A 13,934-nucleotide genomic window follows, 5' to 3' on the forward strand; every position below is an offset into this window, starting at 1 on the left:
TAGCTATAAACAGAGCCAAGCTTAGCTTACTTACACCGAGGGTGGCTGTGAAAAAGATCCAACAATCATCTGCAGCGTTTGATGATGTTACCTTAAAATTAAAAAGATAAAAGCCAAAGGCAGGGACGTCCAGGATTCATAAGGGTAAGTAGAAAACAAGAGTCGAAACCGGATTCATTCCCATGCGTAGCTAACAGCTTATGGCGGGAAGAGCGACAACTGGAAAATGTTGCAGCCTCTTAAGAAATGTCAGTAGATTGATCTCGCAAGGGCAGATCTATAATTACTGGCGGTGTTTGGTCTGAGAATTTACAAGAAGCGCGAGGAGCTCAGGAAGAAGCCCGGAACGCTAGAAAAAGTAAGTTTTAACGAAATATGACTTCAGCTTCAGTGCCTAATCAGGCGCAGAGGCAGGAGCAGTGTAATATTTTCACATTGCCACAACTGAGGTCAAGGGTTTGATTTGCCCTTTAGTGTGGAAACTTCCTCTAACCCTTTCAGACAACACGCTGAATGTTAAATCACGGCTTACACCCTGCTTCCTCGAAAATAAGACCTCCCCGGATAATAAGCCCAATCGGGCTTTTGAGCGCATGCGCTAAAATAAGCCCTCCCTGAAAATATTTAAATGCATGCGCACCTGGTCCCCATCATTTCCTGTGGGGGGGCAAGCCTCATGCACCCACATGTACCTGCCATCCACGCAGACCGGCCTCGCGGAGGCTGCACCCGCAAACCCTAGCTACCGCGCCCCTTCTCTTAGTGGCCTTCTCTAGGTTAATAAGACTTCCCCAAAAATAAGGCCAAGCACTTATTTCGGTGGGGGGGGGGGAGGTGTTGTCAAAAGAAAACAAGATCCTGTCTTATTTTGGGGGAAACACAGTATATCACAACTGACTGATTCAGATATTGAATTAAGCCAGACAACAACAAAAACCACAGTGTGAAGCTTGTGAGATTGGGCGTTGCTCTTTGACTTCTCCCAACTTCCTTGAAAACTTTTTCCTTGGCAAGGCAAAGAAATGTTTCACCCAGAACATTTTCCTTAGATTTCTGACAGACGCAACGTATTGATTTCCTGAATTAAGATCTGAAGACTGTTACGAGCCAAACAGGCTCCGTTTTGGAGGACAGAAAAAGTTAAGTATTTTGCTTTTATAGGGAGCCTCAGTGGCTGGCTGGGTACATTGAACGCAAAACCTGCATTGCCATAGGACTCCCCTTTTTCCCCATAGCAGCATCCCTGCAAGGTGGAAAGCTGCGTCAAAGTCTTCGAGTTAACCAAGACTGAGTGGCTGTGGTTTCCGTCATCCCGATTTATACATCTTGTCCCATCTTTGACGATAGGGTGAGAAATTTTAGCCCCCTCAGAGAAGGCTCGCAATCTGGGAGTCCTCCTGGATACGCGGCTTAGTTTAGAAGAACACCTGACGGCCGTGACCAGGGGGGCCTTTTACCAGGTTCGCCTGGTACGCCAGTTGCGCCCCTTCCTGGATCGGGATGCTCTGTGCACAGTCACTCATGCCCTCGTCCTTTCTCGCCTGGACTACTGCAACGCTCTCTACATGGGGCTGCCCTTGAAGAGCACCCGGAGGCTTCAGCTGGTCCAGAATGCGGCCGCACGGGTTGTCATGGGGGTACCTAGGTGCTCCCATGTTACACCCCTTTTAGGCGGCATGCACTGGTTGCCGGTTGTTTTCCGGGTACGATTCAAGGTATTAATTATGACCTTTAAAGCACTCCATGGCTTAGGCCCAGGGTACCTGCGAGACCACCTACTGCCACCAGTAGCCTCCCACCGTCCAGTGCAATTCCACAGAGTTGGCCTCCTCAGGGTGCTGTCGGCCAGACAGTCGGCTGGCGACCCCCGAGGGGAGAGCCTTCTCTGTGGGAGCGCCTTCCCTCTGGAATGAGCTGCCCCCGGAGCTTCGCATAATCCCCGACCTCCGGTCCATCTGACGCACCCTAAAAAGTTGGCTTTTCCAGCAAGCCGGCCTGGCCTGAACAAAATAAAATAAATGCTTGATTTAATTGTTAATTTTAATCCAATTTTAAAAATGTTATTGTTCATACTAATTGGGTTTGTTGGATACTCTATCTAATTTCCTTTTTAACTTTTGTAATATGTGTTTTTTTTAAAATGTTGTACGCCGCCCTGAGTCCTTTGGGAGAAGGGCGGCATATAAATCCAACAAACAAACAAACAAAGTAGAATCTGGTTTTCCTATTCTACCTAGTCCAACACCAGCATCCTGACATCACAACAGTTGCCCGCGGATGGGGCTTCACTTCGTTGCATGGACCAGTTTCCGGCATTCCGCAGACGGATGCCGGTATACGGACCAGCAGTTGGGAGGCCTTGCTCTAAGAAAGCCTCAATTGTCTTGTCATATTTATTCAGCCTGTCTTTCAGGGAGTCAGGGAGAAAAGCAGCTTCCTTGTCAATCCGGTTTTTGGGGGGCAATTTGGAGAAGGGCTGCGAATCAGTTGGAGTAAACCCTTCCGTTTTGGCAAAGGTTTACGACAAGCTGTGAAATTCTGTCGTCTTAGATCGATGGCTACTCAGCCGGCCTTGGAAGCGTTGGTCTGAAAGCATCTGATATCTTAGCAGACAGATCATCAGTGGGAGCCTATTTTTTAATTTCCTGCATTATTACGCCTGATTGCCATTTATGCACTTTCCGAATAATGAGACCGGACAAGCCATGTGTTGCAAGGGGATGCCAAAGAAAAGGCATCTTAATCTCTCTCTCTCTCACACACACACACAAAATAAATGGCAATTTCTGGATCACTCGGCACTAAACAGGAAACTTTGGTCTCCAGCTCACAACAGATCCACACAGCAGGATGAATGGCACAGGAAGATGGGGTGTTGTAGTCCAAAACCTGGCAAGAACATGGAGTGGCCCAACTCAAGCATAAACACTTGAAACAGCCTCGGTTACAATAAGGAGAGCTGCCTACATAACAGGAATCCACTAGTATCCCAAACCAGATAATATTCCAAGTCCAGGTAAACGCAATTGTTAAAAGTATCAGAATTTCGGCGTTGAGATACCAGATAGATTCGATTACAGCTGAAGCATCAGTTTTACAGCATCAGCCAAGGGAATTCATTGATGGTTTGATCAATAAATGTGCCCAATTGCCCATTTAACCAATGGAACTCTGGGATGGATAGATGGATGGATGGATGGATAGATAGATGGATGATAGAGAGATAGATAGATAGATAGATAGATAGATAGATAGATAGATAGATAGATAGATAGATAAATGAATGGGTTAGATAGATGGATGGATGGGATGGATGGATGATAGAGATAGATGGATGGATGGGATGGATGGATGATAGAGATAGATGGATGGATGGGATAGACAGACAGACAGATAGATAGGATATAGATAAGAGTGAGATGGATGGATGATAGACATAGACAGAAAGATAGATTGATAGATAGAGATAGATAGATAGATAGATAGATAGATAGATAGATAGATAGATAGATAGGTAATATAGATAGATAGATGATAGAGTAAGATCGATAGATAAAAATGTATCATTACCTACACACAACCTTCTAGCAAATTCTAGGAATCAAAACAACCTACGTGCAAAAACTTAGATAGACAGTTCATTTATGGCTCAGAAAGACAAATGGTGTGATGGTTTTGAAGGGATTTAAGTGAGTTTTCCCTCAAGCTTTTTGGAAGGAAAAGGGGGCCACAAGGAGTTCAGTTTAAAAGTAAGCACAAAGCAGATTAAGCCATTGTTGCTTTCATGAATCAGGCTAGTCCCTATCAAGCTGAATCGTGGTGAATGGACTCAATGTTCCAGCTTTTTAGCACATCGCAGGATCGCAAATACTGTAGCTATATTCAGTTGTGCCTGGGAGTTTATGCTGTGTCAATGGAGCCACTGGGAAGAGGGTCTAAATAGCTAGGAGACTTAAAGGAAAACCAAGAGAGACGTTCTTATACCTCAAACACGGTCCCATCCGGGCATTGAAGTACTCCGTGGCCTTGCCTTTGATCCAGGATCCAGTCCCCTACAAATTTATCTCCATTTCTAAAAAGAAAGAGAATAATTTTAGGTGACTTGGTGCATGGACTTCTGCTTTGGCTCTTCCAGGGCTCTGTGACTCATTACGGATCTTGGTTATTGCTCCTTCCTGAAAAAGTCTGCTAGGCTGAATCCAACTAAAGGCCCAAGGAAATCATCAAGAGAAACTCACGGGAACGTCATTTTTCCTCCTCCGTGTTTTTTGTTGTTATGAAAGCTTCCTTCGTAAGTCTCGCCATCCTTTTCCGTCAGTGACCCATGGCCTATGAAGAAGACTTTGCGTTATATATAGAGAAAAACAATGCCAAAAGATGATTTATTTATTTTTTAAATCACAAATTCCTGCATAAACACTGTGATATTTTTGGCTGATTTGAAAGCTAAAACTAAAAGCTGTTGGGGAAAAGGAGAGTAAAGAAAACGGACTGTTTTATGCTGATTGTTTTATGTTTTGTTGCTGGAAGAAAATGACTTGCTCTGGTGAATTGTAGGCATTTGTGCTGACCACGAGAAAACACTAACTAGGCGGCTGAACTGATCCCAAACACAGATGGACAGCAGTAACTGTACCCCTCTGGACAGTGCAAAGGTGGGGCATGCCCATGACACCGTAAGGGAAAAGGCCACGACTTATGCGCTTGCATCAAAACACTGTCCTTGTGTCACTGTTTTGCTGTCCTTCCACTTTGGGACAGACAGTGCTGTCTTTTGTCTTAACACTTGTGGAAGGGATGATCAAATCTGGGAAGTATGCTTGAGCAGGGGGTTGGACTAGAAGACCTCCAAGGTCCCTTCCAGCTCTGCTGTTCTGCTTCACACATGTGTTCCCTTCAGGATGGTTTGATTTAAAAATCAAGTCGATTTAGATTTGCAAAAACAAATCTAAACTGAACTTTGTTTTATGATTGATGTCACGGCTACTGTGAAATTCTACAAAGGCATCAACACAGTGCATGTTCTCTCAGCTTGCAGAGCTTGGATTCCTTGAATGAGTGTACCCCAAAAATGTAAATATTGCAGAATGTACAGCCTCATGCTACATGACTAAGCTCCATTTCATGCTGAATAAACTAAATGATTAATGCGCCTTAAATAGAAAACTACCTTTAGATAGATTTTTTTTTACCGCAAAAGCATTTTATTAAAATAAATTTGATTTTGAAAAATCCAGTTTGAATGGAAAAAAAAATCTGATTTGAATTAAAAGCAACAATCCGATTTTTATTTATTTTCATTTCTTTTTTTAAAAAAATCATTTATTTTTATCTACCCTGATCACAAATCTTGAGCAGACTAGAGCGCTAATGCAATGCTCCTAGGCCGAAACTATTTTGTCTTGCAGATCGACCAACAGGGTTTTCCCACTTCAGTTAATTTGGGTTCACGCCACTGGAACGGGCTTTCGCAGGGTGTGTCAAATGTCATTGGTGGCATGTGCCAATTTTTGAATGGCTTCCCCGTGTGTGCAAACTACAGCTTGTTGAGCAAACATGTTAAAATAAAGCCCTTGATATATGAATCTCCACCCTAGATCCCATTTTACCTTCTCGCATGCCGTAGGAGAATTCTCCTTCGTATTTGCCACCGTTGCCGTAATGAAAAACACCGTGCCCGTGAAGTTCACCGAAGAGGAATTGGCCGGAATAAGTATTCCCTTGAATTGGAAAAAATACAATACGGTAAAACTCAGGGGGAGGCTGTGGCAAACGCCGTTTAATAATCCTTGCTATTCCCATAAAGATTTTGATGGTGCCTTTCTCAGCATGAGACATTCCAACTGAATAATTACCAGCTGTTTTATTTTTTATATTATTATTATCAGGACAGCTTCAAGAACAAAGGAAGCGTTCATTAGGTCTTTATCTTACAAACTAATGGAATCAGAGCCGCTATTCCTTCAGGTCTTTGATACTGAGGTACCTTAAAAAGATGTTACTGCTACTGCGGTTGGGGGGGGGGGGAAGAGGAGGGGGGAGGAAAAGAACAAAAGAGATTTCAGAGATTGTTTTTTTTTATTAAATGGTTCAGGAGATGAAGAAGTACTTTTATTTCATAGACAACTTAACAGCTTTTTGATGGCGTACGTTCACTCAAAATTCTTTACAGAGGGGGAGGTAGGCTGAATATAATTAAAAGAGAATCCTAAATCTTTCGGGACAAAGCAAAAGTGCCTCTCAAGGTAATTCTACCAAGGATGAGGTGGCGTTTTAGCCACTTCACATAGTCGGTAGTTTCACTTTATTGTCATTGCACTGCGTACAACGAAGTGAAATGCCGTCTTCAGTCTGCATCATGTGGCTGGCATGACTAAAGGCCAAAGGCACATGGAATGCTGTTCCCTTGCATACTTGCATTTTTTTACGTGCTTTCGAACTGCTGGGTTGGCAGAAGCTGGGACAAGTCACGGGGGTCCCCTCCGTTACGCGGTGCTAGGGATTCGAACTGCTGAACTGCCGACCTTTTCTGATCCACGAGCTAGCAAATGGCGATCACGTGACCCCAGGATGCTTCAACTGTTATATTAACATGCCGGTTGCCGAGCACCTGAATTCTGATCAACTGTGAGGACGCCACAATGGTCGTAAGTGTGAGGACAGGATATAAGTCACTTTTTTTTCATTGCCTCTGAATGGTCGCCAAATGTCAAGGACTAAGTATACATTCACCTTTCTAGCTAAAAAGCAACAAAATTGAGTCTTCGGTGTGAGAGGTCCAGGACTTTCTGAGGTCTAGGCTCAGTTTTGGTTTTGAACAAACATGAATACATGGGGAAGGATGGTGTGCTTCAACGCTTATTGTTAGCTCACAGCAACGGAACCTCTTACTCTGAAGTCCTTTTCTATAAGAAAAGATGTGGAGACTCCAGAAAGAGTGCAGAGAAGAGGAACAAAGATGATTAGGGGACTAAAACATATGAAGAACGGTTGCAGGAACTGGGGGTGTCTCGTTTAATAGAAAGAAGGACTAGGGGAGACAGGATAGCAGTCTTCCAATATCTCAGGGGTTGCCACAAAGAAGAGGAGGGCTAAGCTATACTCCAAAGCACCTGAAGGCAGGACAAGAAGCAATGGGTGGAAACTAATCAAGGAGAGAAGCAACTTAGAACTGAGGAGAAATTTCCTGACAGTTAGAACAATCAATCAGTGGAACAGAAGTTGCCTGCAGAAGTTGTGAATGCTCTAACACCGGAAGTTTTTAAGAAGATGTTGGATAACCATTTGTCTGCAGTATAGGGTTTCCTGTCTAGGCAGGGGGTTGGACTAGAAGATCTCCAAGGTCCCTTCCAACTCTGCTATTGTATTGCATTGTATCGTATAAGTCAGGCTTCCCCAAGTTGTGTCGGTCTGCATGTCCTACCAGTTCTAGCTCTCACACCTGGAGGGAAGGTTCTTATCACACATAATCCTATCCATTGGATGCAACAGAATACAGAATAACAGAGTTGGAAGGGATCTTGGAGGTCTTCTAGTCCAACCCTCCTGCTCAGGCAGGAAACCCTACACCACTTCAGACAAAGGGTTGTCCAACATCTTCTTAAACACTTCCAGTGTTGGGGCATTCACAACTTCTGGAGGCAACTTCTGTTCCACTGATTAATTGGTCTCACTGTCAGGAAGTTTCTCCTCAGTTCTAAGTTGCTTCTCTCCTTGATTAGTTTCCACCCATTGCTTCTTGTTCTACCCTCAGGTGCCTTGGAGAATAGTTTGACTCCCTCTTCTTTGTGGCAACCCCTGAGATATTGGAATGCTGCTATCATGTCTCCGCCTAGTCCTTCTTTTCATTCAACTAGACATACCCAGTTCCTGCAACCGTTCTTCATATGCTTTAGCCCCTCCAATAAAAGAGGCCCCCACCCCCAGCCCCACATCATATCGTTCCTTCAAGAGGGGAATGTTGACTTCCTCAGCAGAATGCCAAAAATTAGGGCAACAATAAACACGGCAGAAAAGACTCCAAAACGTTGGATATGGGTTAAAACATGCTTATGTTGGCTGACCAAGAGGGTAAGAAATAGAAAACCGATAAAAGGGGAGAATGGAACAAAACAGACCAAGGTGGGGTTGGAGACACCGAATGGAACACTAACAGAAACAGATTGTGTTGTTTTTTTGTTATTGTTTTGTAACAGGCACCGATCACAAAACTAACCCGTTGATGCCCAGTATCTGAGTCCATGGCCAACAATTTCGCCATCCGCAAATTCACCTTCGTAATAACTTCCATCTTTGAAGAGCAATTTCCCATGTCCTGCAAAAAAAAAAAAAAAAAAAAAAAGATCAATTAAATGCATTCTGGGTAAAAAGAAGAACCTTTGATGGGTTTGAAACCTTAAAATTTATTGAGCTCTCTTTGCAAAGGAGAATCTTCAGAAAGGTTTCTGGGAATGAAGCCGCTAATAAAGCTGATAGCTGATGGTTAATAAAGATAGAAAGTTGAAAGGGTTAGTAGTACCCTTTTATACTGGGCTGGTGAGACCGCACTTCGAATATTGCGTCCCGTTTTAGTCACCATGAGACAAAAAAAGATGGGGAGACTCTAGAAAGGGTGCAGAGAAGAGCAACAAAGATGATTAGGGGACTGGAGGCTAAAACACAGGAAGAACGGTTGTTGGAATTGGGGATATCTAGTCTAACGACCAAAAAGACTAGGAATGAGATGATAGCAGGCTTCCAATATTTGAGGGGCTGCCACAGAGAGGAGGGGGGTTGATACTTCATACTTTATACTGCATGGACCTGCTTTCCATATTTCCAGCAAGGAGGTCAAATTAGCCTATTGGGGGAAAAAAAAGTTTTGTAGCCTTTTAAAAACTATCTTAGCCCATTACTGTAGATTATGAAATACTGTAGGTGGGAAAAGTTATCACTCTGATGCCATCTAATGGACAAGAGTAAAAATATATTCCGTCAAATACATTTTATTTTGGAAATATTGAATGACAAAACCGGGTCATTCTTTGCTTCCTTTTTGAGGATCAAACAGGCATTTGGAATCTTGATCAACTGCAAAAAAGTGATTATACTAAAGATGAAAGATATTATACAGAGAAACCAGAATGTTTTTAGCAGTCTTTTCAGTGTTTTTTTTCTTAATCTGCTGCTCCTTCTCCATATTTTTTAATTAAATAATTAAAAATGTATTAATTACAGGTGGCACTCAACTTACAACAGTTCATTTAGTTACAATGGGACTGAAAGAAGTGACTTACGACCGTTTTTCAGTTATGACTTTGCAAAATCCCCATAATCAATTGTGGTCGTAAGTCAAGGACTACCTGTATTTAATAACAAGAGTATAAATGCAGATTAATATGCAATTAATATTCAAAGACCTGCTTGGGAGTCTAGAAATGTGTTTCAGCCAATCGGTGTATTGGCTGACCTTAGCTAAGATGCTATTTCTCGACATAACAATTCATTTCACAGAGTTTGTATTGTGGTGAAAATAGGAGGAAGAAAGAATCTTAGGTATGTTTGCTGCCTTGGGTTATTTATAAAAACAACGAAAGGCGGGATAAATTTATTTATTTAAAAATACAAAATAACCGAAGTACTTGCTGAATAAAACACGAGGAAAGAAACCTTTTGGTTCCTTACCATGTTTTTTCCCTCGTTTCCACTGTCCTTCGTACTTGAAAAAGGCATTGGGGTAAATGTAAAGTCCATAACCTAAAGGAAAGAGAAGTCAAAAATATTAAAAATACAATCGTGAAAGGACGACGATTTGATTAAAATAACCTAGCAAGTTTCCCAGTTAAGTTAAAACAAGCACTGAAACAAGTGTCTTATGACCGGTCCTCACACTTATGACCATCAGAGCATCAACATGGTCATGTGATCAAAATCCAACTGACATGTCCTTACCCTGGTTGCAGAGTCCTGTGATCATGTGACCACCGTCGGTGACATCCCCAGTTGGCTTCCAGCAACCCGTATCAACCGTTAGCACCAGCCAATGGTATTTGTGACACATTTTTTAATGTTCAGTTAACTGAGTTTCATGTTTCATGAATAAAGTATATAATAATAATAAAAATTAAAAACCTGGACAACCAAAGACCATCGAGAAATCATCCTCAGCGCCAGCCAATGGTATTTGCAATGCATTTTTAAATGTTCAGTTGACTGAGTTCCATGTTTCATGAATAAAGTAAATAATAATAATAATAATAATAATAATAATGATGATGATGATGATGATGATGGATGCTATGGCTCCTGGGCATTCTGCGCAAAATGAGCTAGAGGGCTCAGCTCCCTCTGCTAGGCAACCAGGGCATGGAGCTGACAAGCTACTGGAAGAAAAAGCAAAAAAGCGAAAAATCTGGACTAGGGAAGAAAACATCTCTATTATGGAAGCTTACTATCAGTCTGAGCCAGAAAAACGTGGATTTCAAAAAACGAATGTATCAGATTTGGAAGGTGAACCACACGGACTGTGATATCAGTGAACAAAGGCTAATGGACCAATGGATTCCCTTTCACCCCTACTTTTTATACTCTCAATGCTACCACTGACAACCATTTTGAAGAAGGTGAACTGTGGATATGAACTTGCAAGGAAAGGACTGAAAATTTCACACTTGGTGTACAGGGATGATTTGAAGCTGTTTGGTAAAACAAAAGCTGAATTGAATTTATTAATTGAAAGCACAAAAGAATTTAGCCAAGACATTGGTGTGCAGTTTGGAATTGACAAATGTGCAACAATGGCAACCAAGGCAGGCAAGGTCCTAGAAGATGATGGAATACAACTTGAGAATGAAGAAATGATAAAAAGGCAGTAAAACCAGAAGAAGGCTACAAGTACTTGTGGATTTTAGAGGCCTCTGACTTAATGCATAATAAAGTCAAGGAATTAACCTCAGCCAAGTACATTCGATGAATTCGCAAGATATTAAAGTCCAAACTGAGTGGAGGAAATATCATAAAAGCCGTAAATACCTGAGCTATACCTGTAATTCGATACTCTGCGGGAATAATTGACTGGACCCAGATGGAGCTGAACAATGTGGACAGAAAAACAAGGAAGCTTATGACAATGAATCATGCTTTGCACCCTAAAAGTGATGTTGACCGATTGTATCTACCAAGAGCAGAAGGTGGTCGAGGACTCCTACAAGTAAAGCAGACTGTGGAAGAAGAAAGACACAGCTTGAATGATTACATCCAGAAAAGTGAAGAACCAATGATTAAGGAAGCAAATAAAGGAGGCCTTTTGAAGACAACCAAGTTAAAAGCTGAATATAAGAAAGAAGTAAAAAGGGATCTGTGAAAGGGATCTTGGAGTCCTAGTGGACAACCATCTAAATATGAGCCAGCCGTGGGCAGCAGCTGCGAAAAAAGCCAACACAGTCCTAGGCTGCATCAACAGAGGGATAGAATCAAGATCACGTGAAGGGTTAATACCACTTTATAAGGCCTTGGTAAGGCCACACTTGGAATCCTGCATTCAGTTCTGGTCGCCACGATGTAAAAAAGATGTGGAGACTCTAGAAAGAGTGCAGAGAAGAGCAAGAAAGATGATTAGGGGACTGGAGACTAAAACATATGAAGAACGGTTGCAGGAACTGGGTATGTTTAGCTTAAGAGAAAGAAGGACTAAGGGAGACATGATAGCAGTCTTCCAATATCTCAGGGGTTGCCACAAAGAAGAGGGAGTCAAACTATTCTCCAAGGCACCTGAGGGTAGAACAAGAAGCAATGGGTGGAAACTAATCAAGGAGAGAAGCAACTTAGAACTGAGGAGAAATTTCCTGACAGTTAGACCAATTAATCAGTGGAACAACTTGCCTCCAGGAGTTGTGAATGCCCCAACACTGGAAGTCTTTAAGAAGATGTTGGATAGCTATTTGTCTGAAACGGTATAGGGTTTCCTGCCTAGGCAGGGGGTTGGACTAGAAGACCTCCAAGGTCCCTTCCAACTCTATTATTGTATTGTATTGTAATTGAGAAGCAAACTGAAAATTGGAAAAGCAAAGCTATGCATGGCCAATACTTGAAAAGTATTGAAAGCAAAGCTGACCAAAAACTAACTTGGAACTGGTTAAGATCAGGAGTACTGAAAAAAGAAACAGAAGGCTTTATGTTGGCAGCTCAAGAACAAGCCTTAGCCACAAACTGCTTGAAGGCAAAAATTCAACATGTTACCACCAACAGCAAATGTCACCTCTGTAATGAGAAAGATGAGACAGTCGACCTACTTGATCAGCGGGTGCAGCAAAATTTCACAAACTGACTACCTACAAGGCCATGACCGCGTTGCTAAGATCATTCCCTGGAAATTGTGCCAAAAGTTTGGATTTGAGTACACCAAAAGCCACTGGGACCATCAGGTTGAGAAGGTTTTAGAGAATGAGAAAGTCAAGATCTTGTGGGATTTCAGAATCCAGACTGACAGGCACCTGGCCTACAATATACCTGACATAACAAAAATTGAAAAGAAAAAAGTATGATTCATTGACATTGCAATACCTGGTGATGCACGAATTGAAGATAAGCAACAAGAAAAAATCACAAAGTACCGGGACTTACAAATTGAGGTTGAGCGACTGTGGAAAAAGAAATTGAGTGTTATCCCAATTGTTAATTGGAGTCCTTGGAGCCACACCTAACAGCTTATATCCTTCAACGTTACCTTAAGAGTTCCTAGGTCCTTGGTTAGGACTCCAGCTCTTATAATAATAATAATAATAATAATAAATTTAAATTTATTAGCCGCTCCCTTTCCAGACAGGACTCGGGGCGGCGTACAGTGGAGCATATAAAACATATACAACACATAAACATACATATATACAGGACATACATACACGGAGGAGGTAACAAATTACATCACATTGGACAATTAAAAGTCACCATTAAAAATACCCCAATTGTAAAACACAATTTAAAATTTAAGGTTTTTAAAATTTAAAAGAACTGTCAGGAGGAGTAAGAAAAGTTTACGGTTGAGCCAGGCCAGATAATTGAAAGAGGTGGCTTACCAACCAGCCCCAAAGGCTGTGAATCTCACCAAAGGTTAACCACATAATAATAAACAACCAGGACAACCAAAGACCATCGAGAAATCATCCTCAGCGCCAGCCAATGGTATTTACGATGCATTTTTTAAATGTTCAGTTGACTGAGTTCCATGTTTCATGAATAAAGTAAATAATAATAATAATAATAATAATAATAATAATAATAATAATAATAATAATAATAATAATAATAATAATAATAATAACAACAAGAAGAAGAAGAAGCCAGAACAACCGAAGACCATCGAGAAATTATCCTCAGCGCCAACCAATGGTATTTGCGATGCATTTTTAATGTTCAGTTGACTGAGTTTCATGTATATAATAACAATCAATAACAACAACAACAACAAGAGGGACAGGGGATTCCGAGAACATCCAATTCCTCCAGGGCAACACCTGCCAACCACAGCCTTGTCCCTCCAGCCTTCGGACGCGCATTCCGGTAGACTGCTCCTGCCTCAGGAGGCTCCACTTGGAGCCAACCGAGCCCCCTTTCGCGCGGACACGCCTCTCTCCCGGCCTCCTTTTCCCCCCGTCGTCTCAGCCAACCCTTCACGAAAGCCGTGACCCCCCTCACCGTTCCTCCGCTGGTCCTTCATCTCCCCACAGTAAGCGGCTCCCTCAGCCGCCATTTTCCCCTCAAGGGACGCTGTTTTTGCCGCCATCGGATCGCGCCGCTGATTGGCTGTCGCGTTGCTAGGAGGCGAGGCTTCTTGTGGGGGGGGGGTTCCCCCCTCGGAGGGGAGAGAGGTAAGAGGTTCGGGCTTCTGCGTTGCGCGCATGCGCGGGCAGGCTTGCGTTTCCCTGGGATAAGAGAAGCCACTAGAGGTGGTTTTAATG

At 42.4% G+C, this 13,934-nt stretch overlaps 1 protein-coding gene across 3 annotated transcripts in view; it reads right to left on the bottom strand.

Moving 5' to 3' along the window:
* The window catches only part of MORN1 (MORN repeat containing 1), a 95,942-nt gene extending 82,139 nt beyond the window's left edge, over positions 1-13,803 (bottom strand). For all 3 annotated transcript variants that reach the window (XM_081954970.1, XM_081954969.1, XM_081954971.1), the window contains exons 1-6: positions 13,672-13,803; positions 9,664-9,735; positions 8,216-8,314; positions 5,610-5,720; positions 4,239-4,329; positions 3,985-4,072 (exon numbers count right to left, since the gene is read on the bottom strand). In XM_081954970.1, the coding sequence (XP_081811096.1) occupies positions 3,985-4,072; positions 4,239-4,329; positions 5,610-5,720; positions 8,216-8,314; positions 9,664-9,735; positions 13,672-13,759 (549 nt within the window). In that variant the 5' untranslated portion in view covers positions 13,760-13,803. The remainder of the gene's footprint in view (positions 1-3,984; positions 4,073-4,238; positions 4,330-5,609; positions 5,721-8,215; positions 8,315-9,663; positions 9,736-13,671) is intronic.
* Positions 13,804-13,934: the final 131 nt, after the last annotated feature.

Source organism: Natrix helvetica (genome assembly GCF_964273705.1).
Source record: "Natrix helvetica genome assembly, chromosome: 5".
Lineage (NCBI taxonomy): Eukaryota > Metazoa > Chordata > Lepidosauria > Squamata > Natricidae > Natrix > Natrix helvetica.